Source organism: Salvelinus fontinalis, chromosome 11 (genome assembly GCF_029448725.1).
Source record: "Salvelinus fontinalis isolate EN_2023a chromosome 11, ASM2944872v1, whole genome shotgun sequence".
Taxonomy (NCBI): Eukaryota; Metazoa; Chordata; class Actinopteri; order Salmoniformes; family Salmonidae; genus Salvelinus; species Salvelinus fontinalis.
The window spans coordinates 45,367,187-45,392,659 of NC_074675.1; the positions used below are offsets into that span (position 1 = coordinate 45,367,187).

Consider the following 25,473-nt stretch of genomic DNA (forward strand, 5'->3'; position numbering starts at 1 on the left):
GTTCACAAATCTCAAATAACTAATGGTCTCACCAAGCCCCCTCATAGGCTTAATGGAGTGTCTACCATGTTTCTTTCACCTATTCATATTTTCCAGATCTTTTGACACTGAATGTTTAGGGGCTAGGGTTAGCGGCTAATGTTTGAAATGGAACTAGGCCCTAACATCTGTAGCCATGGTGACAGCTGGCTCTATGTCACTAAACCACAAACCAAGGCAAAGATGTGTAAGGAAATGAAGCAAGCTCTCCTGTCATGCAGGGTTGTTAACTAGATGAGATTAATTGTATTGCAGTAGCTATGATATCTATAGTGATGTGCCCTGAAAAAGAAACCACTAGCCCTTATAGCGGTTTTATTGTATAGTCATATGGGGTTTATTGATCAAAACTTCAGATCCAGAATGTGTTCTCCCTAACCTCAAATACTAGTTTTACCCAGTAGAAGATAAGATCTATGGAATACTTCCTCTTATACATATCCACTTATATAAAAGGGATTTGTTAAATCACTCAGTTTACAACAACTCTTACAAATAAGACACACAACCTGTAGTAAAACTTTATTTTTTTCTCAAGTCAAAAAAACAAAACATACAGAGAATGACATATTGGATTGATTTCAATACAGTGGCAATTTATTTTAATCATTCCTTTTCCCCAGACACCCTGTCCAGTCTTTTCTCCACCTCAAGAAAACCCTGTCACTCCTACAACACACACACACACACAACCAGGAGTCCTGGTATGTTTGAATTGATGACACAGGTAAATCAATGGGATATGATGGTAGTGGACAAAGTCACCATGTCATGAGGCGATGATGGGAGAGACCAACTGCATGGTTTTCAACAGTGTATTGCCAATACCTGTATCCAATGCAGGTGGTACAGTCCAGTCAATTCAAAATCCCTCCTGTTGAAACACATTTGGTAGACAGGGCGAGTTGTACCAAATACGTTCCCGACCATGAACCAGATTAAGATCCCGACAACTCCAGACTGCATCCGAGTACCAGTCCCACCATGGAAGTCCACAGGGATCGAATTCCATTCCCTCAGGACTCCCAGTTCCATACAGTACTCCACCCCCTTCCCTCCCACCCACGCCGAGATTCCCAATCACAGGTACATACACTGGTAGAAAAAAGGACAAACACGGATTTCAGAAAATAATCAGTATCACTTGTGGATGAAGAGGGGGGAGGGAAAGCCAGCTAGTCCAATCAAATGCCTGTCCTATTGCTTGGAGGGAACACCAGAGGAAACACAATCTGTGTTCCATAGTCATACAGGCAAGAGAATCAAACACTTGTCCACTTCATCAATCAAACTAGGCCTAGTAGTGTAAGAGCACCCGGAAGTGAATGTTAAGTTTGTCTATGCTTGGTCCATGGTTTTCATAAACTTCAAGGATTCACTGACGCACTAATGTAGTGGGTAGGGGGATGTAGAGGCCAAAAGTGCTCCGAAATGGCTGGTCTCCTTTGTTAAAAATCACTGAACTGAAACTGACGCTTCTAGAGGAGTTTTGTCACGTCAACTGAGGGCCTATGTCGCCCTCCAGTGGCCAAGAGCGTAACTGAAAACTGAATATTGAATTTTCTACCTTAACTGTAGTAGAGCCACTTAGCGGAAGCCTCACAAATGGACTGCATGCAAAACTTTCCTTTCTACAACTGAACGAGAACGCGGCGGCCATCTTGGGCCAAATTGGAGCCGGAATGGCAGAAACTGAACAAGTCGATTGGGAAACAGAATGGAAGAGACCCTTAGGGAGAGAAATCGAACATACCCCCCTCCGTTCCCTGCCCCTTCATCCAAAGTACCTGAACACTTTGCAAACAGCTCTTCTTACCAAGTCAGAAGCAAATGAGAAAAAAATATTAAAAAACAAATATCATTGGATTCTCAATTTATCCTCTATACTGATTCACACAAGTAGTACGTTTCTCTTTTCTTTCTTAAATAAATTGATCGAGTATTGAACAAAGTATTGAGAACTCATTTACATTTGCTAATTATAATTATGGAACACATTATTGAAAGGTGGGAGGGACTTCAAATAAGAGCGCTTCAACGTAAATCTGGATGATTAAAATGTATTAACAGGTTGCTACTCATTCATAAAAAATGACAGAAGCAAGGACACCGACCAACTAGTATCCCTCTTCCAATTAGAAACGCCCCATTCTCTCCTAAAACCAAACAGAATCAAATAGTAATATTATCTCATTATTCCATTCTAAGTCTTTCATAAACCTCATACTTCCCAGTGTTTTAAGAAGTGGTTTGCTGGAAAAAAATCAGCTTTTTGCTGTTGTACACAAGTCTCATCTAATGGTGAAGAGCACAGGGATGCTGGTGGCTGTTTTTTGACATCTTTCAGGCTTGTCTTTGGGGTGAGGGTAAAGGGGTTTTTTTGGAATGTCATAGAAAGGTGACAGTACGTCAACATCTCCCTTTCGGCTTTCTGCATCCATGACCTGACCATCTGTCGTCCTAGGCAGTCTTCACTGTGCTGCAAGGAATATAACTATTCATTATCACCTGCAGTATCATGGCAACCCTTTCTACTACTCTACTTCTACTGTTCTGAACTGCACATTTGTAATCTTTTATGCTGTTCATCTCAACGCTGGCCAGCCTTCTTTAGTTTATTTAGTAAATATTTTCTTAACTCTATTTCTTGAACTGCATTGGTTAAGGGCTTGTAAGTAAGCATTTCACCTGTTGTATTCGGTGCATGTGACAAATAAAATTAGATTTTATATATCAAAAACATTAGCTCAATTTTTTCTTCCAACCAAAACAGCAACTGTAGATTTAGAAAAACTAAAGATAAGTTTTAGTAAAATATGCAATACAGATCACCTCAACTCTTCTACTCTGGTTTTTTTTTTTTGGAAGCTTAAATGCTTTTTAAGGAGAGAAATACAATCCACTGGTAGATTTTTCAAGGCTTTTGGCAATACTCTCCCCTACAACTATACATCCAACAGTGAAGTTCAGAGAGATACTGGGTGCTGGGAAACAGGGGGGTGAAAAGGAGGGAGGTTTTTGTCAACGTGGTAACCACATCTCCCTCCCCTATGCTTTCCTCTAGGTACTTAGAACTCTGCTTCAACCCCCTGCATGAAAATTAATAACAGAAACAAAACTTCTAGTTCAAAAGGCAGCCATTTCTCCTGGCTAAACTGTTCAAGTCTATCAAATACAATAGTAGGAAATATTTTTAGGGACCCCCCCCACCCCCCAAGTTGGACAAGGCTGGGGGTACAATGGTCCCCAAAATATAAAATTCACAAGTGGGATGCCCAGGGTTTTTTTCTTCTTCTTTGTCCACCCAAACCACCGACACCTCTAGCAGAGAGGCTATCCTTCAGTTATCCAGCCCAGGGGCTTGGATTGGGGCAGGGAGAGGCTCCTCAGCCCCCTCTTCTCCTCCTGGCTCCCTCAGTTGTTCTCCTCGTCACTGTCGTCTGGGCTGATGGCCGGGCTGGTGAGGGTGAAGCTGGGCGAGGGGTTGCTGTAGCCCGGAGACAGGGGGCTGTAGGTGGACCCTTTGGGGCTAGTGGGTGAGTAGGTGGGGGAGGTGGGAGAGTATTTGGGTGAGGTTGGAGAGTATGTTGGGGAGGTAGGGGAGTACTTGGGGCTGGTGGGGGTGTAGGTGGGCGAGGTGGGCGAGTAGGTGGGCGAAGTGGGGCTGTACTTGGGCGTCGTCGGTGAGTAAGTTGGGGAGGTGGGTGAGTATTTGGGAGAGGTCGGAGAGTACTTGGGCGAGGTGGGGGAGTATTTGGGGGAGGTGGGGGTGTACTCTGGAGAACTGGGGGAGTAAGAGGGAGACGTAGGGGTGTATTTGGGCGAGGTGGGTGAGTAGGAGGGCGAGCTGGGGCTGTAAGAGGGAGAACTGGGGGTGTAGGTGGGCGACTGGGGGGTGAAGCGTGGGCTGGAGGGAGAGTAGGACGGGGAGGTGGGGGAATAAGAGGGGGAGGTCGGGGAGTAGTTGGGGCTGGTGGGGGTGTAGTTTGGGGAGGTGGGGGAGTAGGAGGGGGAGGTGGGGGAGTAGGAGGGGGAGGTGGGGGTGTAGTTGGGTGAAGAGGGGCTGTAGCTTGGAGAGGTGGGGGAGTAAGAGGGTGAGGTGGGGGAGTAAGAGGGTGAGGTGGGGGAGTAAGAGGGTGAGGTGGGGGAGTAAGAGGGTGAGGTGGGGGAGTAAGAGGGTGAGGTGGGGGAGTAGGAGGGTGAGGTGGGGGAGTAGCTAGGCGAGGTGGGGGAGTAGCTTGGGGACGTAGGGCTGTAGCTTGGGGATGTAGGGCTGTAAGAGGGGGACGTGGGGGAGTAACTAGGGGAGGTTGGAGAGTACGAGGGGGAGGTTGGGGAGTAGGAGGGGGACGTGGGGGAGTAACTAGGAGAGGTTGGGGAGTACGAGGGGGAGGTTGGGGAGTATGAGGGGGAGGTTGGGGAGTACGAGGGGGAGGTAGGGCTGTAGTTGGGGCTGGTGGGGGAGTAAGAGGGGGAGGTTGGGGAGTATGAGGGGGAGGTTGGGGAGTAGCCCGGGCTTTGGGGGGTGTATCCTCCAGGAGAGCGGGGCTCGTAGGCCGGGGAGGTGGGCGAGTAGTTGGGAGACATCGCACCTCCTGGAAAAATAAAAACGTAGAGACATGAGAAATAAAGAAAACTTGTACACAGAACATCAAGCTTCAGTGTTATTCTTATAACATGGAAAAAGGTCATGCAGTCACTTCTGTGTCAGTTGGTATTTCGAACCAAACTGGTTGTTTTGTATGGTAACCAACCTGGAGAGGGGATGTAGGGGCTGGCTGGCCCTGGGGACCCAGGAGATCCAGGGGTAGGGGACCAGGCCGGGGAGTAGCCCGGAGAGAAGCCACTGGCGTCGGACGCTGCGCTGGGAGAGAAGCCTGCTGCTCCGGGAGTCATCCCGCTACCTGGAGGTCAGAAAGAGTCAGGGCATGAGTCAACGGAACAGTAGAGAGAGTCAGGGCATGAGTCAACAGACCAGTAGAGTCAGGGCATGAGTCAACGGAACAGTAGAGAGAGTCAGGGCATGAGTCAACGGAACAGTAGAGAGAGTCAGGGCATGAGTCAACGGAACAGTAGAGAGAGTCAGGGCATGAGTCAACAGACCAGTAGAGTCAGGGCATGAGTCAACGGAACAGTAGAGAGAGTCAGGGCATGAGTCAACGGAACAGTAGAGAGAGTCAGGGCATGAGTCAACGGAACAGTAGAGAGAGTCAGGGCATGAGTCAACGGAACAGTAGAGAGAGTCAGGGCATGAGTCAACGGAACAGTAGAGAGAGTCAGGGCATGAGTCAACGGAACAGTAGAGAGAGTCAGGGCATGAGTCAACGGAACAGTAGAGAGAGTCAGGGCATGAGTCAACGGAACAGTAGAGAGAGTCAGGGCATGAGTCAACGGAACAGTAGAGAGAGTCAGGGCATGAGTCAACGGAACAGTAGAGAGAGTCAGGGCATGAGTCAACGGAACAGTAGAGTCAGGGCATGAGTCAACGGAACAGTAGAGAGAGTCAGGGCATGAGTCAACAGACCAGTAGAGTCAGGGCATGAGTCAACGGACCAGTAGAGAGAGTCAGGGCATGAGTCAACGGAACAGTAGAGAGAGTCAGGGCATGAGTCAACGGAACAGTAGAGAGAGTCAGGGCATGAGTCAACGGAACAGTAGAGAGAGTCAGGGCATGAGTCAACGGAACAGTAGAGAGTCAGGGCATGAGTCAACGGAACAGTAGAGTCAGGGCATGAGTCAACGGAACAGTAGAGAGAGTCAGGGCATGAGTCAACGGAACAGTAGAGAGAGTCAGGGCATGAGTCAACGGAACAGTAGAGAGAGTCAGGGCATGAGTCAACGGAACAGTAGAGAGAGTCAGGGCATGAGTCAACGGAACAGTAGAGAGTCAGGGCATGAGTCAACGGAACAGTAGAGTCAGGGCATGAGTCAACGGAACAGTAGAGAGAGTCAGGGCATGAGTCAACGGAACAGTAGAGAGAGTCAGGGCATGAGTCAACGGAACAGTAGAGAGAGTCAGGGCATGAGTCAACGGAACAGTAGAGTCAGGGCATGAGTCAACGGAACAGTAGAGAGAGTCAGGGCATGAGTCAACAGACCAGTAGAGTCAGGGCATGAGTCAACGGAACAGTAGAGAGAGTCAGGGCATGAGTCAACGGAACAGTAGAGAGAGTCAGGGCATGAGTCAACGGAACAGTAGAGAGAGTCAGGGCATGAGTCAACGGAACAGTAGAGAGAGTCAGGGCATGAGTCAACGGAACAGTAGAGAGTCAGGGCATGAGTCAACGGAACAGTAGAGTCAGGGCATGAGTCAACGGAACAGTAGAGTCAGGGCATGAGTCAACGGAACAGTAGAGTCAGGGCATGAGTCAACAGAACAGTAGAGTCAGGGCATGAGTCAACAGAACAGTAGAGTCAGGGCATGAGTCAACGGAACAGTAGAGTCAGGGCATGAGTCAACGGAACAGTAGAGTCAGGGCATGAGTCAACGGAACAGTAGAGTCAGGGCATGAGTCAACGGAACAGTAGAGTCAGGGCATGAGTCAACAGAACAGTAGAGTCAGGGCATGAGTCAATGGAACAGTACAGTGGCAGGTGGGATGGACCATGCTGTACCGCCTGGACATTGTCAAAGTCCACCCAGGTTGAGCCTTACCAATGCTGGGGGACCAAGCACCATAGGCGGGGGTGGCTCCAGTGTTCCAGGGGGTCATGGCTGGGGACATGCCACTCATGGGGCTGGGCGCCGAGCCAAAGAACATTCCGGTGGCTGTGGAAAGGAAGACACATTTTAGACCACATTTCATATGCGCATACTTTATAATCTATCTTCATTGAGATGTATCCATATACATGAGTTGATAAACGCATGGATACTTTGAAGTCAAACAGACATTCTGAGAACATACATGTACACATTTCCTATGTTGTCTATGTTGTTCAATGAGTCAACACCAATACATTTTAACATACAATCGAAAATGTAAATCTGGTGATTAAAAATGTCCACAGGGTGAACAATTCCATTTCAATTCTTGCTTAATTTTATTATTCACTGTGTGGAATATTTGTGGCCACTCACGTCCAGCCACGCTGATACCGGGGATGTTGGTGGGGATCTCCATGCCGTATTTGCACTTCTCAGCGTCCAGCAGCAGGTCAAAGCAGCCCGTCCCGCAGGGGGCCAGCTGGCCCAGCATGATGTTCTCAGACACACCCTTCATTGGGTCACTCTCCCCGTGGGATGACGCCTCCATCAGCACATCCACCTGGGACAGGGAGGGAGTGTAAGAACAGGAGGCCCCCTTTTCTCTCAAAAAAAAAAAAAACTTACACCAATACCTCTGCAACATCCTCCCCCCGCCCTTCCACTTCTCCCTTTCCCCTCATGTGACTCTTACCGTCTCCTCAAAGGAGCACTTCATGAGAGGTCCCGTGTCCTGTCTGTTGATGCCATGACGTGTGATAGCCATCAGGTGACCGCGGCACGTCATGGTGTCGCAAAGCAACGACAAGTGGCGGTAGTTGACGTAGGAACCGTCAAAGGAGATGACGTGGTTCAACTCCCTCTCCAGTGCCTTACGTACAGCCTCAATACCCAGCACCTAGAAAGGAGGAGGGGACTGAGTTATGAATATCGCAAAAAATACTGACATGTTTGCGCTATGCGGCAATTCATGTACTTTTCAGGTTTAGCAGTGGAGTAACATTTTTAATATATACAGTGCCTTCGGATAGTACTCAGTAGACTTTCTCCACATTTTGTTACGTTAGAGCCTTGTTCTAAAATGTATTAAATAAATAAAAATCCTCAGCAATCTACACACAATACACCATAATGACAAAGTGAAAAGAGATTTTTTTGAAATGTTTGCTCATTTATTAAAAATGTAAAACAGAAATACCTTATTTACATAAGTATTCAGACCCTTTACTAGGAGACTCGAAATTGAGCTCAGGTGCATCCTGTTTCCATTGATCATCCTTGAGATGTTTCTACAACTTGATTGGAGTCCACCTGTGGTCAATTCAATTGACATGATTTGGAAAGGCACACACCTGTCTATATAAGGTCCCACAGTTGACAGTGCATATCAGAGCAAAAACCAAACCATTAGGTCAAAGGATTTGTCCGTAGAGCTCCGAGACAGGATTGTGTCAAGGCACAGATCTAGAGAAGGGTACCAAAAAGGTTCTGTTCAATTGAAGATCCCCAAAAACACAGTGGCCTCCATCATCAATTGAAGTTTGGAACCACCAAGACTCTTCCTAGAGGTGGCCGCCCGTCCAAACTGAGCAATCGGGGAAGAAGGGCCTTGGTCAGGGCAGTGACCAAGAACCCGTTGGTGACTGACAGAGCGCTAGAGTTCCTCTGTGGAGATGCGAGAACCTTCCAGAAGGACAACCATCTCCACAGCACTCCACCAATCAGGCCTTTATGGTCAAGTGACTAAGCCACATGACAGCCCGCTTAGTTTGCCAAAAGGCACCTGAAGACTAAGACCTTGAGAAACAAGATTATCTGCTATGATGAAAGCAAGATTGAACTCTTTGGCCTGAATGCCAAGTGTCACGTCTGGAGGAAACCTGGCACCATCCCTACAGTGAACCATGGTGGTGTCAGAATCATACTGTGGGGATGTTTTTCAGAGGCAGGGACTGGGAGACTAGTCACGATTGAGGCAAAGATGAACAGAGCAAAATACAGAGATCCTTGATGAAAACCTGCGCCAGAGCACCCAGGACCTCAGATGGGGTGAAGGTTCACCTTTCAACAGGACAACGACCCTAAGCACACAGCCAAGACAATGCAGGAGTGGCTTTGGGAAAAGTCTCTGAATGTCCTTGCGTGGCCCAGCCAGAGACCAGACTTGAACCCGACCTGTAATCGCTGTCAAAGGTGCTTCAACAAAGTCCTGAGTAAAGGGTCTGAATACGTATGTAAATGTGATATTTCTGTTTTTTCCCCCTTCTAAAACCTGTTTTTGCTTTGTCATTATTGGGTATTGTATGTAGATTGATGAGGGAAAAAAACAATACGATCAATTTTAGAATAAGGCTGTAACCTAACAAAATGTGGAAAAAGTCAAGGGGTCTGAATACTTTCCAAAGGCACTGTGTGTGTGTATATATCATTTATTTTTATTTTTAACTTTGTTATCATTTAAGATTGTGAGTTAATGTCCCAGCTTGCAAGCTGTAAGTTTGGTGGCCATTAGACCATTTGTTAGATTTTTTAGGCATGCCTGTTTGTAGTTTTCCTTTCTGTATCTATTGGTTTCTGTCACCATCCTAACATAATTCACTAGGGCTCACCGACCCAAAGGAGTCAAGACAGAGTTGGCCCTGGACACAACAGAAGGTTGCTGTCTCCCTGGGCACATGTGCATCCAACACGGTCCTCAAATGCTGATTTCTCACATTAATGCACACATTTTGGTTACAGACCATGTACCTAGGCATACGACCCCCAGTCTTAGCGAGTGCAACAATATTAGCAGGCTAGTTAATCGGTTTCGTAACGCCATCATAACTACCGTAGCAATCGGTTGCCATCATAGCTATCGGTAACTATCACAACTAGTGTAGGTATTGGTAAATATGGAATCTATCCGTACCGTGAAGATCTCTACAATATCGTTGGATGTGGTCCTGACAGGGTCCACGTCCTTCTCACTGAGGACCCTCATCAGACCCACGCCATCTGTCTCCAGGATCCACTCCTGCAGGGCCTTGAACTCTCCCTCCTCTGTAATGATGATCTTCTTCTTGTTGTCGGTCTGGGGCAAGTGCATGTACACCTATGGAGAGGAGACAGACAGGATGAAGATCAATAGCTGATGGGTTAACGATCTGGATAGGTTTCACTGGTTGTTTAGGTCAACCAGTGTGTGTTAAGTCAGTGATAATGTAGTAACAGATAAGGGAGGTAGCTTAGAGTATTAGATGGTAATGTAGTAAAGGATAAGAGAGGTAGTAGCTAAGAGGTAGATAAGTGAGGTACGTCTGGTAAGACAAGGGGTGGGGGTGTGTGTCTTTGTCAATAACAGCTGGTGTGCAATGTCTAATATTAAGGAAGTCTCGAGGTAGACCACACTATCTATATTTTTCGTAGCCGTCTATTTACCGCCACAAACAAAGCTGACTGCTTATGGCTTTATACAGCTCGTTGAGTGCAAAATCCTATAAGCAAACATGAAAATGCTCATCCAGAAGCGGCGCTCCTGGTGGCCGGGGACTTTAATGCAGGTAAACTTAAATCAGTTTTACCTAATTTCTACCAGCATGTCACAAGTGCAAACAGAGAGAGAGAGAGAGAGAAAAAAAAAAACTCTAGACCACCTTTACTCCACACACAGAAACTTAAGCTCGCCCTCCATTTGGCAAATCTGACCATAATTCTATCCAAAAACTATAGCAGGAAGTACCAGTGACTCGCTCAATACAGAAGTGGTCAGATGACGCGGATGCTACGCTACATGACGGTTTTGCTAGCACAGACTGGAATATGTTCCGGGGATTCATCCAATAGAATTGAGGAGTATACCACCTCAGTCACCAGCTTCATTAGTAAGTGCATCGGCGACGTCGTCCCCAGTGACCGTACGTACATATCCCAACCAGAAGCCATGGATTACAGGCAACATTTGCACCAAGCTAAAGGCTAGAGCTGCCGCTTTCAAGAAGCGGGAAACTAATCCGGACGCTTATAAGAAATCTCGCTATGCCCTCAGATGAACCATCAAACAGGCAAAGCATCAATACAGGACTAAGATTGAATCCTACTACACCGGCTCTGACGCTCGTCGGATGCAGCAGGGCTTGCAAACGGACTACAAAGGGAAACCAGCCGCGAGTTTCCCAGTGAAGCGAGCCTACCAGACGAGCTAAATGCCTTTTATGCTCGCTTCGAGGCAAGCAACACTGAAGCATGCATGACAGCACCAGCTGTTCCGGACGACTGTGTGATTACACTCTCTGTAGCCGATGTGAGCAAGAACTTTAAACAGGTCAACATTCACAAGGCCGCGGGGCCAGACGGATTACCAGGACGTGTACTCAGATCATGCATGGACCAACTGGCAAGTGTCTTCACAGACATGTTCAACCTCTCCCTGACCGAGTCTGTAATACCTATATGTTTCAAGAAGACCACCATAGTCCCTGTGCCCAAGAAAGCGAAGGTAACTTGCCTAAATGACTCTCGCCTAGTAGCACTCACGTCAGAAGCCATGAAGTGCTTTGAAAGGCTGGTCATGGCTCACATCAACACCATCATCTCAGAAACCCTAGACCCACTCCAATTCGCATCCCCAACAAACTATCATGGTCCAAACACACCAAGACAGTTGTGAAGAGGGCACGACACAACCTTTTCCCCCTCAGGACACTGAAAAGATTTGGCATGGGTCCCCAGATCCTCAAAACGTTATACAGCTGCACCATCGAGAGCATTCTGACCGGTTGCATCAAAGCCTGGTATGGCAATTGCTCGACATCCGAACATAAGGTGCTACAGAGGGTAGCGAGTACGGCTCAGTCTATCATTGGGGCCAAGCTTCCTGCCATCCAGGACCTATATACTAGGCGGTGTCAGAGGAAGGCCCCAAAAATTGTCAAAGACTCCAGTCACCCAAGTCATAGACTGTTCTCTCTGCTATCGCACGGCAAGCGGTACCGGAGCGCCAAGTCTAGGTCCAAAAGGCTCTTAAACAGCTTCTAGCCCAAGCCATAAGACTGCTGAACAATTAATCAAATGGTCACCCAGACTATTTACATTAACCCCCCCCCCCCCCTTTGTTTTTACACTGCTGCTACTTTCTGTTTATTATCTATGCATAGTCACTTTACCCCTACCTACATGTACAAATTACCTGGACTAACCTGTACCCCCGCACATTGACTCGGTACCAGTACCCCCTGTATATAGCCTTGTTATTTTATTGTGATCATTTTAATTTGATTTTTTACTTTAGTTTATTTAGTAAGTAAACTATGTCTTGAACTGCATTGTTGGTTAAGGGCTTGTAAGTAAGCATTTCACGGTAAGGTCTACACCTGTTGTAATCGGCGCATGTGACAAATAACATTTGATTTGATTTTGAGAGTATTAGATGGTAATGTAGTAAACGATAAGGGAGGTAGCTAAGAGTATTAGATGGTAATGTAGTAAACGATAAGGGAGGTAGCTAAGAGTATTAGATGGTAATATTGTAAACGATAAGGGCGGTAGCTAAGAGTATTAGATGGTAATGTAGTAAACGATAAGGGAGGTAGCTAAGAGTATTAGATGGTAATGTAGTAAACGATAAGGGAGGTAGCTAAGAGTATTAGATGGTAATATTGTAAACGATAAGGGCGGTAGCTAAGAGTATTAGATGGTAATGTAGTAAACGATAAGGGAGGTAGCTAAGAGTATTAGATGGTAATGTAGTAAACGATAAGGGAGGTAGCTAAGAGTATTAGATGGTAATGTAGTAAACGACAAGGGAGGTAGCTAAGAGTATTAGATGGTAATGTAGTAAACGATAAGGGAGGTAGCTAAGAGTATTAGATGGTAATGTAGTAAACGATAAGGGAGGTAGCTAAGAGTATTAGGGGCTGAGATGTAAAATGGTGCCCTAGTGAAGTTAAGAAATCAGACCTGATGGTGTATTTTGAGTGTGTGTGTGTATGTTGAGTGTGTGTGTGTGTGCGCATGTGACCCCTCGGTTACCTTGCTGATCTGCTCGATGCCCTGCAGTGTCATGTCCGTCAGCATGTTGGACTCGATGCACCTCAGGAACACGTCGTCGTCCATCTTGTCCACCACTTCCTCATCCTCATGGAACTTGTTCTCGTCGCTGTTCATGATGCGAATTCGCAAGACCAGCTTCTCGGCGTTGTCGTCATTGAATATACAGTTTAGATCATCTCCGAAACCTTCAGGGAGAAAAGAGGTTGCATTTTGCAATAGGTTGTATAGGGATTATATGGTCCTTTTTACTTACAACACTTCATTATAGATCCATCAAGCGGTGTTTGCTTGTGTTCACTCATCCCTACCTGCATTGATCTTCTCTGCGATCTGCTCCATGGTCAGCTTGCGGTCAGTCATGTGTTTGCGGTCGAGCTCGATGCGGAGGAGCCAGGGGGAGATGCGAGTCACGTCAAAGTCAGGCATCTCATAGTAGACGTTGACCCACTCCTGGTCCTCCGTCACCACCGTGCTCTGGGGGTTAGGGTCGTAGTAGATGGCTGTGTTGGCAGTCACCTGGAGAGAGGAGGAGAGCGTTGTTAATTGTTGTAAAATCAGTACGCAAAGAAAAGGAACAACCTAAGAAAGGAGATAGTTGGCCTAAAGTTGTTGACTGTGGTCCACCACATCACATTCTCCACTGTTCACCTTTCTGAGGGTGGTGTGTTCCAGCCGACAGAGGATATCCTTGGCCCTCTCGGCGTCGCGGGCCGCCTGGCCTAGCAGGAACACGGTGAGGGACGGGGTCTTGGGCCTCTTAGAGATGTTGATCAACTCCTTGAGACGTGGCACACCCAGAGTGACGTTCTTGGCCGACACACCAGCGTAGTGGAAGGTGTTCAGGGTCATCTGGGTGGCGGGTTCTCCCAGCGACTGGGCGGCTAACGCCCCCACCATCTCACCCGGATGGGCCTAGAGGACAGAGAGGGAGGTAGAGAAGTAATTACATTAATTATGATTTAATTAGATTACTGAAAAAAAAAAAATCCCATCAAGCTCTAGGCTTGGTTTTCTACACCTTTACACTGTCCATTTCAATCTAATAACATCTTTAGTTCATAGCAGCCAGTTTTGGTGTTGACCCTCCCCAGCATGCTGTGCGTGTATAGCTCTACTCACAATAGACTGGTTGAACTTGCTCTCGATCTCCCCCAGTAGCCAGTCGTAAGCCTCAGTGCTCAGTCGGAATTCATCTGTCATGCGTCGGGAGCTGAGCGTGGAGCGCAGGTGGATGTTGAAGAGGAGGGTGGCGTTCTGCTGGGCCTGTCTGCTCAGGTGGTCCTCGCCGTTCACAATCACCAGCTTCTTACTGAGCTCCTGGACACCTGCGGCGTGTAAAAGAGCGGGGAGACGTTTTAGAATGTCAGACCGTGTCATTTTATTTTATGATTATTTAGCATGGCTTAGTTGGCGAGTTAAAATTGCTTTTTGCGAGAGAAATTTGGTACCAAGATGGCAGATGTGTCAACAACATTTACTTAGTTACTGAACGAAGTGCAGCAAGTATTTATTTTTAGACTCTAGATAGATGCATTGTACACCAAAAGGTTAGTCATTGGAATGACAAAATGAATCGGGTAACCTCTTACTGTGGCATATCAAGTGCTATGGTCTTCTAACACAACACGTCTTTGTCTTCATGACAACAAATGTCACTGTGACCGAGGCACTCGGTGCCCAATTCAGGCATGAGATACGTAGACTTAATGTGGATTTAAGTTAATAAAACATGGACTTTAAGTCCAACTTTTTCTGACTTCAGTACATCTCAAGTCAACTTACTTCCAAGTCTGAATAGGGCCCTTGATGCACAATACTGTACTCCTTGTAGTGCAGTACTGAGTAAAAGGATCACACCATCTCTCTCAGCACCCTAGTCTTCATAGCGTTAGGAATATGGTCGGGCACCAGAAGCTTTATATAGCCGCCTGTACGGAGTGCAGCTTGGGGGCAGGCCACTGGCCAGACTAGAATCACGTTGTCCACATGATTTGTGAATCATTCCAATGAATGACATGGTTGACAATGGGTGTGATCAACTTTCACCTATCACGGTCACTTCATGTGATGGTGTGATAGCTCAGAGGCCTATTCACAATCCAAGTGGCCATAGAAAATGAATGGCATCAACCTTTTACATCTTAGACCAGGGCTAATCAATACCGGTCTGCTTTGCGTTTCTAACTATAGTTATAATTGCACTCACCTGGTGTCCCAGGTCTGAATCAGTCCCTGGGTTAAAAAAAAGAAGTGTTCCGGCTCTGACTTTGACTATATGGCACATCTTTAGACGGTCTACAATATGGGTCTATGGTGGCTGCAGAGTGTATGATTGTGGTACCCACCCTCTACCACTCGTAGGGGGTTGAGGTCTGTGGGGGTGCGGGGGTTGATCCTGAAGATCTTCTGGGCGTTCCAGATCATCCTGGCCAGGTTGCATGGAAGCACCACCTAGTGGGGAGCAGGGACATAGGTCTTTACAATACTAAAGAAGTTAATGCATTGGGCTGAATCAGTGGGATATGCTTGCAGTGGTGACATGTGGGAGAGTTCCTGGGAATACATGGAAGTGAATGAGTGTGCATGTGTGGAGAATCTGGAGATGCGCAAATAAGCCATTGTGTTAATATGCTTGTGTGCGCGTGAGTCTCAGTCTCCCTCTCACCTTGCTGTCCCCAGTGGGGAAGATGGCCCTCAGAATCTCTCTGTCATCCTTCATCTTTTCATACTCTCTCTCCAGGGCACTCTGCACCTGGGCATTGGTCATCACGTCCTTCACAACGTCCTCCTGCAGGGTGCGCCGCAGCGCCCGCTCATTGGTGCAGTCAAATCTGAACCTAGTGGTCAAGGGAGGAGGTTTAGCGAGGGACGAGATAAGAGGGGAGACCGACAGACTGACAGTGGAGAGTTAAGCCAGTTGACCCTGGATGTGTGGCCTGTGGACAGTGAGCGGCTGTCCTTAAGAGCGTTAGCATTAGTGATAAATAAGATGGTCGTGGAGAGGTGGAGACTATGAAATCCAGTGTTTGAGGTTGTCGTTACACTGTCAATCATTACGAGAAGAAGGGCCTGTACTAGTTCAAGAACCTTAGTGAATCCTCAAATGACTAAGATGCAATATGACATTAACACAGAATTCAGTGAGAGCCCCAGTCTGGTCCCAGATCTGTCTTTCCCATACAGCTAACTCCTATGCTTGTTGCCATGACCTTAGGCGTTGGCAAGACAGCTCAAACAAATCTGGTACCGGGGTAGGTGAGCCGAATTACACCACACCCAAAACTCTAGCCGTCCTCCCCGGCAATCCCACTTCCCTTCACCACTCACTTCTTCTCGAAGGCCTTGTTGGAGGGTTTGAGCGTGGCCATGTTCTGGAACTCCACAGCCTCCCCGGCCAGGCCGTCCTCTCCGTAGCGCAGCTGTACCACCTGGTTGATGGAGTTCCTCACGGTGGCGTCGTACTTCACCATCACAGACTCCATGGACTTGATCAGACGACGCTGGATGTAACCTGATGGAACCAGATGAGGAAAGAGGTTCGAAGAGCATTTCAACCCCCGAGTCAACTAGCTATGTGATCACGTTGCTAGTCTCCTCTCCCTAATCGTGCCGGGGTCGTAACCTTCACCCCTTCATTAACCAGTGCTTCTAACCAGCTTAAACACGGCACCTAACTTCTAGCCCTTCCCCCCACCAGTCTGACCCTAACCCCTACCCCTTCCCTCTCCCCGTCTCTGTCCCTAACATCTCTCATGCCTCAGCCCCTTCACTCACCAGTTTCGGCGGTCTTCACAGCCGTGTCAATAAGCCCCTCTCTGCCTCCCATGGCGTGAAAAAAAAACTCGGTGGGCGTGAGGCCAGCCAGGTACGAGTTCTCCACGAAGCCTCTGCTCTCAGGGCCGTAGTCATCCTTGATGAAGTGGGGGAGCGTGCGGTGCTTGAAGCCGAAGGGGATACGTTTACCCTCCACGTTCTGCTGCCCCACCACAGCAATAACCTGAGAGCCACAGAGAGAGAGATGATTAGACAAAGAAGACGATTGAAGTTAGTGGGTGTAAATTGAGGACTGTTTTCTGCCGTCAACCATACAGGAATAAAGTGCCAATGATTCTGTGCCAATCAAAAACCCATTGATGTCTGAAACAACCCTGGGTCGTGTTCGGTAGAGCAGACCCTAGTGAAACGTTTCAAAACATTTGTAATGGGAAACAAAAATGTGCATTTTTTGTTGGATAGGTTGAGGTAGTCCCTGCCCGTTTCAAAATGTTCTCCCTACTGAACACAGCCCTGTTTTTTTATTTTTTTTTAAAAGACCCCTGGGCATACCTGAGAGATGTTAATCTTGGAGCCTTTGGAGCCGGCCACCACCATGGACTTGAAGTTGTTGTACTCAGACAGGGACTTCTGGGCGGAGGAACCCGTTTTGTCACGGGCGTCGTTCAGGATGCGATTCACCTGGTTCTCAAAGGTCTGCCTCAGCGTGTTACCAGGGGTGGGCTCCAACTCGTTGTTATGGGCCTTCTCAATGACCTGGAGAGGAATACAGGAAGAAAATGTGACGGAGTTAGATAGCGGAGCTTGGCTAGGGATCACATCTATTCTATTCTATATTTTTTCCAAGGAATTTTCAGTGGATTTCCCCATCATGAGTACAAGAGGAATTATTTTCAAGGAATATTCTGGAACTTTGAAGAAAGCTACCGATGGGAGAAGGGACTTACCTCTATTACATCCTGCTTGGCCTTCTTGATGGTGTTCTGAATGTCAAGGTAAGTCTTTGCGTCAGCAATAGAATCACCAATACCAATAGAGGCACCTAGAGAGTATATGAATATTAAGAACAAATGGAGGTAATATTGACTAAAATATCTGCATTTAGATTAGTTTAACCACAAAATGGAACCAGTTAATTTTTTACTTCAAGTGGTTTTAAAATGAGTTGCCTTTTCCGAATCTGACCATTCCACCCACTGATGCCCTCTTCCAGTGCCCACCCAGCTCAGCCCAACCCAGGTCCTTACCCTCAATGAGCAGCCAGTTATTGACCACCGTCTGGATGTTGGAGTAGAAGAGGCGGGTGACGTCGTGGCCCATCTCCAGGAAGCAGATGTGAACCAGGGAGCCAGCAGAGGTACCCAGGGACTTCTTACACAGGATGCCCATGATCAGCTCTCCATTCTCCACTATCACCTGGGATGTACACAATGACAGAAATAAGACCCTGGATTCTACACACACTAACAATACAAGAGTATTTTTTCCTATAAATCCTCATTGCATTTCAGGGTGTTTAGCCAGCTGAGTGTTCAGTATTTTACCTTGGTGTCCCCAGGGGAGATGTGTTTGTATGGCCCACTGTCCTCCTCGTCTGGGTGGGTGCTGTGTGTTCGGATGGCGTTGATGTGGCCCGGGATGATGAGGCTGAAGATCTGCTTGCCCGTCCAGAGCGGCCGGGGCTTCAGGATGGCTGGCTGGGGCACCTTGCCGTCCCACGTGGACAGGAACATCAGGAGGTTCATCACATCGCCCTGGGGGACAGATCATGTTCCAGAATGAGTGTAGGAAGATGAGTGTTTTTTCAAAGTGTGTGTGTTGTTTGTGATCATCTTCAACAATCTTACTCCAACTTTTACAAGTGTTCTATTTTTGTTCAACATGTACAACATAGTGCCGTGTATTGATGTCTAAAATTCCTGACAAACATTGACTTTGAGCTGATCGATCCATAACGTGGCCCTCCTTACCCGCTCTAGGAAGACATCCCTCTTGGTGAACTTGCGCACCGCGGTGAGGGTGTCCTGCACGATGCCCATGACGGGCCTGTTGGACTGGGGGGTGACGATCATCCGAGGCACCATGGCAAGCTCCTGGATCTCAGCTCTCGTCTCCAGGGACTGGGGTAGATGCAGATTCATCTCGTCCCCGTCAAAGTCAGCATTGTACGGTGTGGTTACACTGTGGAGCAAGAGGGGGGGGACCAGAGTGGTTAATGTCACCATCCAGGGTCTGTTTGATGTCATCTGTTCAATGATATGTAATGTGTCTTATGCGTTAACATTTGCTTTTCATTTGAGAAAATTTAAGTTGAGAAATTATATTTGCTCGACAATAGGTTCTTTATCAATTTTCTACCCAACATTCTTGTCAGTGTTTACTGTGGCCTGTAACTGGGCGTGGCCTGTAACTGGGCGTGGCTGACAGAAGGGATCATTCAGGACTTGATAGCAGTACCTGAGGTTCATTCGAAAGGTGGACCAGGGCAAGATTCGGACTCTGTGCCCCATCATAGACATTTTATGTAGCGTGGGCTGTCTGTTGAAGATAATGATGTCACCGTCGCACATATGTCTTTCCACCTGAGGGTGACAAAAATGAGTTTATAAAAGTGATATTGCATTACATCAAGTTCATGTCAATCATATTCCTTAGTAAACATTCCATGATAAATAACGACCATCTTGTCTTTTGAGGGTTACCTTGTAGCCAATCTGGAGGTGAAGGTCACTTGGTTTGGGGTGAAACCGCAGGTCGATTCTGTCCCCGTTGTCGCGGATGATATATTTGGCTCCGGGATACTGGCTGTTGCCTCTGCGCACCAGCTCCTGTAACCTGGAGACATATAGGACAGCCAGCATTATAACCAATACACAATTCTGTCAGTTTAATCAACGACTTTAGACTTTCAGGGTGTGCCTGTCAACGTTTCAGGGTGTACCTGTCAATGTTAAAGGGTGTGACGATTTCTGGGAAGGTCATGTTGGCTGCGATGGAGCGCGGGACGCCCACTTGGTCGATCTGGAGGTTGGGGTCGGGGGTGATGACGGTTCGGGCGGAGAAGTCCACACGTTTCCCCATCAAGTTACCTCGGACTCGCCCCTCCTTCCCCTTCAGACGCTGTTTGAGGGATTTGAGTGGGCGGCCCGATTTTTGCATCGCCTGGGAGTTGAGATTAAGTCAGAGATCAGCACAGGCATATTCAGAACAGATTATCCTTTACAACTATCAGTAATCATTGAAAATGAAATAAACCCAGTTATTGAATAGTTGTCTGTCTTTTCAGTTTAACAAAATAACACTTTTAAAGCATCCAATAGTCTGAATTTATTTTTCTATGTGTTCTGAAATGTTATTTGGTGTTAGTTCTAATTTAATAGTCTTCAATTCAAACAAAAACCGTAAGAGTAAATCTTTATAGTAACACGACAAATCGGCAAGGAGTACAGTAATGTTGTGCCAATTGGTGCCCTCAAGTGTCACTGCAGCTGTGCGTACCCTGGGCAGGCCTGGCAGCTCGTTGTCCACCATGGTGGCCACGTGGAACTGCAGCAGCTTGACGTCCTCAGCGATGACGTGGGCCGCCGCGCCGCTCTGCTCGTTCCGCCGCAGCTGGTTGTTGATCTTGACGATGTCGGCCAGCTTGTGTGTCAAGTCGTCCTGGGCGAAAGAAACAAAAAGAACACAATGTGGTTAAACAGAGGTAAAACTTAAACAATCTCAAACTTTCTCTTTAACAGTAGTCTATCCAGGCCCACCTGGTTACGAGCAGAGCCCTGCATGACGACGGCGGGCCGGACAGCCAGTGGCGGCACGGGGAGTACTGTGACGATCATCCACTCGGGCCGGGAGAACTTGGGGTCCAAGCCCAGGATGACATCCTCCTCGTCCGAGATACGCTTGAAGATCTCGTAGACGCGCTCTGGGCTCAGCAGGATCTTCTTCTCCTGTGAGTCCTCGTTCACGTGCTTCCACTCAGCGTACAGCTCCAGGCCCGACCGGCGGATACGCGGCTGGTAGCGCCCACAGCCACCGTGGCCCTGGGAGTGTCAGGGAGAGAGTGTGTGTGTATGGGAGAGAGTGAGAGGGTGTGTGTTACAAGAGGAAACAGAATCAGACAGATGTTACTAAGGGAGATGAAGCAGACAAAGAGAACAAAACAAATACATGTTTTAAGTAGATGGCCTACAAATGACATGTCGACAAGCATCCCCGGTGAAAGTACCTTCTCCTTAGTGATGTCCTCACTGTCGTGCTCCTGCTGGTCCACTCCAAACTTGTTGTCCATCTCCTCTCCGCCCTCGCAGATGTTCTTGCCTTTACACAGGTCGTACACGTGGGTCAGACGCTTCCTGGGCTGCCCCTTGGACTTCTGCAGGATGTCTTTGATCTTTGGGTTATTCTAGAAGGAAGGAAAGACCATCACATCATCACATAATTTAAGGGGCGGCAGGTAGCCTAGTGGTTAGAGCATTGGGCCAGTAACCGAAAGGTTGCTAGATCGAATCCCGAGCTGACAAGGTAAAAATATGTTGTTAGGCCCCTGAACAAGGCAGTTAACCCACTGTTCCTAGGCCGTCATTGAAAAAAAGAATTTGTTGTTAACTGACTTGCCTAGTTAAATAAAGGTTAAATAAAAAAATATATAAAATAAAAATCAACAAGTCATTGGAATATGTGTAACGCAATTCCCAGGACTAATATGCAATCATTAGCGTGATTTATTCCATAGTGCTTATACCCATAAAATGACAATCAATTAGATATATCAGGAGTTAATGTAGTGCTATATATTGTGTGTATGCTGTGCTTGGAGGTATAGTGCTGGTCAATTTCCGTTAGCCTCACAAGAGAATAGAATGCTGGAGCGGATTAGTAAATGTTACATATAGGTTGCGTAGCTGCACTGTAGGTAGTGATATGAGTTAGGAATGGAGGGTTACTGACCGTGTCGACCAGAAGCTTGGAGCACGAGTAGCAGACACATCGGAGGACCTTCATGATCTTGTTGACGAAACCCACGTGGAAGACAGGCTTTGCCAGCTCTATGTGGCCGAAGTGGCCCGGGCATTCTGTCATGTTGCCTGAATAGCAAAAACAACAACGCTTTGTTGACAACATCCCAATACAGTAGTGGTGACCTAACCTTACACACAACTGTTTGGGTTTGAGAATAAATTTACAAAAACACTATCAAATTCAAAACAAGTATTTTATTATCATTGAGATGAAAATTGACTGCCTGGTAACTTTCGGTACCTGCACACGTTTGACACCTTCCGGATCGTTCGATGACCCCTTGTCTGGGGTCCATCAGCCCACCAAGTTTAGGACGTCCTCCTTCTGTGGTCTCGGGGTACTTGATTCCCCCTTCTGTGACCGACATCCGTTTCTACAGTGACACATCCATGGTCAACATCAAATCCGGTTCCAAAATATGAACAGCCCAAGTACATACACAAAACAGTAAAGCTGTCATAAGTTTACGCAGACATTGGAAAATGGCTTACATATTTGTCAAACCAACCTCTTTCAGGCCACATGGGAACCTAATTCAAATAAATAACTGCTACAAAATCAGTAATTGAATCAAGATATGACAGTACCTACACTTCAATTAGAACATGGTGGTACACTTCGATCAGCTGCATTTCTAAACCAATATTGGTACTATCTGACAAATCACTTGTGTGAGGACCAACTCATTAGATGAAAATCAATTGGAGGCGAGGAAATTGACAATGCAATGATTAAGGACTGTGTAAAGAACGTATTCTATTATACCAAACTAATAAAACAAAGTAAAGAAAACATGCATAACTTTGACTTTATTGACGTGACCTTTTATTACGATGTAGCTCCAACATATATAGTAGGTCATAACAAGAGGGAACCTCTAGACTTGCTAATGTTTGTGCATTTAACTTTTAGGGAACAATATAGCAGAGCAAAATAGCCAAGTTCAGTAAAAGTATCTAAAAATTGTCTTTGTTTACATGTAGAACTTTCAATATAAAAAGGGAGTTTGATTCATGATATGGCTTAGCTCAGATGAAAAATACTGTGTGTGCTGAAAGTTGGTCGAACTTCCTACAACATGCTGTTGCTAGCTCAAGCTCCAACATGGCTTAGCTAGCTAGGCTATCTGCAAACGAATTGCTACATCCATTTCATTGTCATAATACATTCTAGGTATTATCATGTACAGGTAAGATCAATGTGAGAACGTTCATAAGGTAAACGAATCCCCCCACCCCAAAGCAAAACCTACAAGCTCATCTGGGCTGATGATGCCGAATTGCACTCGCTTGATGAGGCGCAATGGGCATGCGCTGTCGCCGGAGGGCGGTCCGTGCATCCTGTCTATTCAAAGAGAAGCGTCCTCCCTCGGCACGCCGCTTTTGTAAGAAAGAACAGCTTTAAATGCCACCAGGACTCTGGCCAGGCCGCCAACGGTGACCGGAATGTCTCCGAAGGCGATATCACGAAGACCCACGTTGGTTATTGCCCTAGGAGTCTATTTATTTACGTTTTACTCCTATCCACTATGGCTACCAGCTGTCCCCTTCCCTTTTCCTGATCTACACTCCAGTGCGCTCTACGCGCATCTGAGTTTGAAAGCAGCCAACGCGTGTTTATATAGACTGGATACTTTGGTACAGGTTGACACACTCAACGAAGCAGGGGCTGAACAGTCAGGAGGCGGGTTATGGATCTGTGTAGTAAAACGTTAATTGGCTACATAAGATCATAACATGAATAATACATTTCATAAGACGCATGACCAATCGTAGCTTACGTTTTCTTCTTTAACCAATTGAAACATAAGGTAGGCTCTAAATTGATAGAAATGCTCACCATTGGTGAGAACAGAGCAGAGGCGGGGCTACAATGTAAATATAGTTGTAGTTCTATAAATATTCAATAAAATGCAGTGTGGTTGGTCAATTACGTTATTAATATACATTAATACACGGAGCTTAACCAATGACTATAGAGATACGATGGCGTTGGAAAAACCCGCCTTCTTTCCGATTTTTGCCGAACTTCACCGATTCTTATTTTTTCCTCTCTAAGCAAAATTTAAAAAAAAATCCGTGTTGTCTCGTTCGTCTCGCTCTGGATCGACTACAACTCTTGGAAAAGAAGCTCGTTCACGAGGCCTACCTCGACCTTTCGGAAATCAAAGACATATTTAAAGTGTTTTTTAGCTTAATATTATTATTTTTAAACCAGTTAAAACTAGTTATTTTTCTTACTTTTTTAAGAAGATGTCGAAGTTACTGTTACTTTACAACAACATTTTGTTTTTTTACGGGACTACGCGAGAATCCTCGGTCTCAAGTGGAAACCATGCCGGCGTGATCAGTGTTATTTTAAGTACTTCAACTGGGAAAATCCGACAAAAGCCTGCGGTGTTTAATACAATAACGGTGAAAGACTTTACCGTAATTAAAACGGGAAAGCTTGAAATACTCGTTTTTAGAGCAAATTTCGTTAATGTTATGTACGTTTTATTTATATTATGAAATAGGGACGAGATTGGAAGGCCACGTCTAAAACGAAGTGACATAACTTGGCTTTGGCGGTAAGTGTCTTGCTAGCTAGCAAGCCAAAGTCTATGTAAAATCAGATGTCTACATAGTAGTACTAGAATGTTTGGTTGGTGTTCAAATGTTCAGCTTTAAAAATACAGTTACCTACCTACACGTTAGCCTAAATCAGGGGTCGACAACCTTGTTCCCGGAGTGCCGCAGAAAACAAGAGTTTGTTCCAATTAGGCACCACACCTGACCAACAAATAATTTGTCATTTCGGCGGTGCCCGAATTTAACACTCTTTCCCAGGTCGGCACTCCAGGACCAGGGTTGCTTACCCCTGGCTAAGTAGTTAGCACGATGTAGCTAATGTTAGTTGCTAGCCAGCCATCTAACGTCGTTACCCCTTTGTGGGCACTGTAAAAACCCGCCATTGAATAGGCTATGTAACTAACGATGGAAAATTATCACAAATTTTTTTTTTTTGGCGCTGATTTTGTTTAAATGTCACCGAGTACAATAGAGACGCATTGGCTAACAAGTTAGAGTTTCATTTTAAATAGGAAAACATCTAGCTAATATACCTAGCAAGTTGCAAGCAAAATGGCATCCAGAGCGACCAGGTAACGTTAGTTAACTAGCCAACCTCAGTCACTAGCTACCCTGTTGGTCAGTTGTATAAATACGTTAGCTAAGTCTGTAAATTCGTAGAAAAAAATATGGCATGGAGTTTGTTAGTTTTGATACAGTTACGATAGTTGGCTACCGGACTGTTTAAGTTATTTGTACATATGTTGCGTAATCTTGCTAGTTAGCTGAGTTGGCATGTAACTTTAATTTATACAACATGGTCAAAACACTGCTGGACATAGTTAGTTGTCTGTCTGGCGCTCGGACGGAGCAGTTAGCTAGCAGCTCATGACATTCTCTGGTCGTTTTTTCCCCCAATATCGTTGCTATACATTTATTTCGTTGGATACTTGAATGTTAATTAATGTTGTTTTTGGGGGGACCATTTTGTTTCCCGTCTTAATTGCTAGCTACTACCAACTAACTTAGTACATTAACGTTGAAACCTCGTCTCAACATGGCGGTGTTGTGGCTTGTGCTTCTTGTTGGCAAGAAAAATGGAGTCCTGTTAGCTACCAGAGAAACTGAAAGTTAGCTTTCAAGCAGACCAGTTGTTGGATATACTTTTAAATAGTAGATGTGTTGTATAACGTTGACAGCTTACATATTCAGGTACCATCTAAATTGAGTACAGTGATTGTACTAACTAGGTAGCGAGCTATTTATCCGTTTCACGAATTTCCTGTGTCACTAGGTACCAGAAGTGTTTTCACCATGGAAGGACCTGGTTGTTGCCACTAGACATTGTTCACAAAA

General features: G+C 46.2%; 1 protein-coding gene across 1 annotated transcript; it reads right to left on the reverse strand.

The window, feature by feature from the left end:
• Positions 1-548: 548 nt before the first annotated feature.
• On the reverse strand, positions 549-23,167 carry LOC129865826 (DNA-directed RNA polymerase II subunit RPB1-like). Its single transcript, XM_055938848.1, has 28 exons — positions 22,821-23,167; positions 21,809-21,941; positions 21,497-21,633; positions 20,775-20,951; positions 20,308-20,589; positions 20,048-20,209; positions 19,491-19,711; positions 19,252-19,384; positions 19,007-19,131; positions 18,520-18,730; positions 18,094-18,303; positions 17,797-17,965; positions 17,497-17,591; positions 17,102-17,305; positions 16,550-16,772; positions 16,103-16,286; positions 15,441-15,612; positions 15,121-15,226; positions 13,895-14,100; positions 13,424-13,687; positions 13,084-13,291; positions 12,755-12,960; positions 9,657-9,839; positions 7,440-7,643; positions 7,121-7,307; positions 6,695-6,808; positions 4,794-4,943; positions 549-4,634 (listed from the first exon to the last, which is right to left on the reverse strand). The coding sequence occupies exons 1-28, from the start codon at positions 22,905-22,907 to the stop codon at positions 3,454-3,456; spliced, it is 5,934 nt and encodes a 1,977-aa protein (XP_055794823.1). The 5' UTR covers positions 22,908-23,167; the 3' UTR covers positions 549-3,453.
• Positions 23,168-25,473: the final 2,306 nt, after the last annotated feature.

Coding starts and splice junctions, on each gene's coding strand:
- LOC129865826 (XM_055938848.1), bottom strand. CDS start 22,907: ATGCACGGACCGCCCTCCGGCGACAGCGCATGCCCATTGCGCCTCATC. Junction 18,304..18,519: donor GGGATGTCTTCCTAGAGCGG/GTAAGGAGGGCC, acceptor TCTGTCCCCCAG/GGCGATGTGATGAACCTCCT. Junction 12,961..13,083: donor CGCAGAGAAGATCAATGCAG/GTAGGGATGAGT, acceptor TTCTCCCTGAAG/GTTTCGGAGATGATCTAAAC.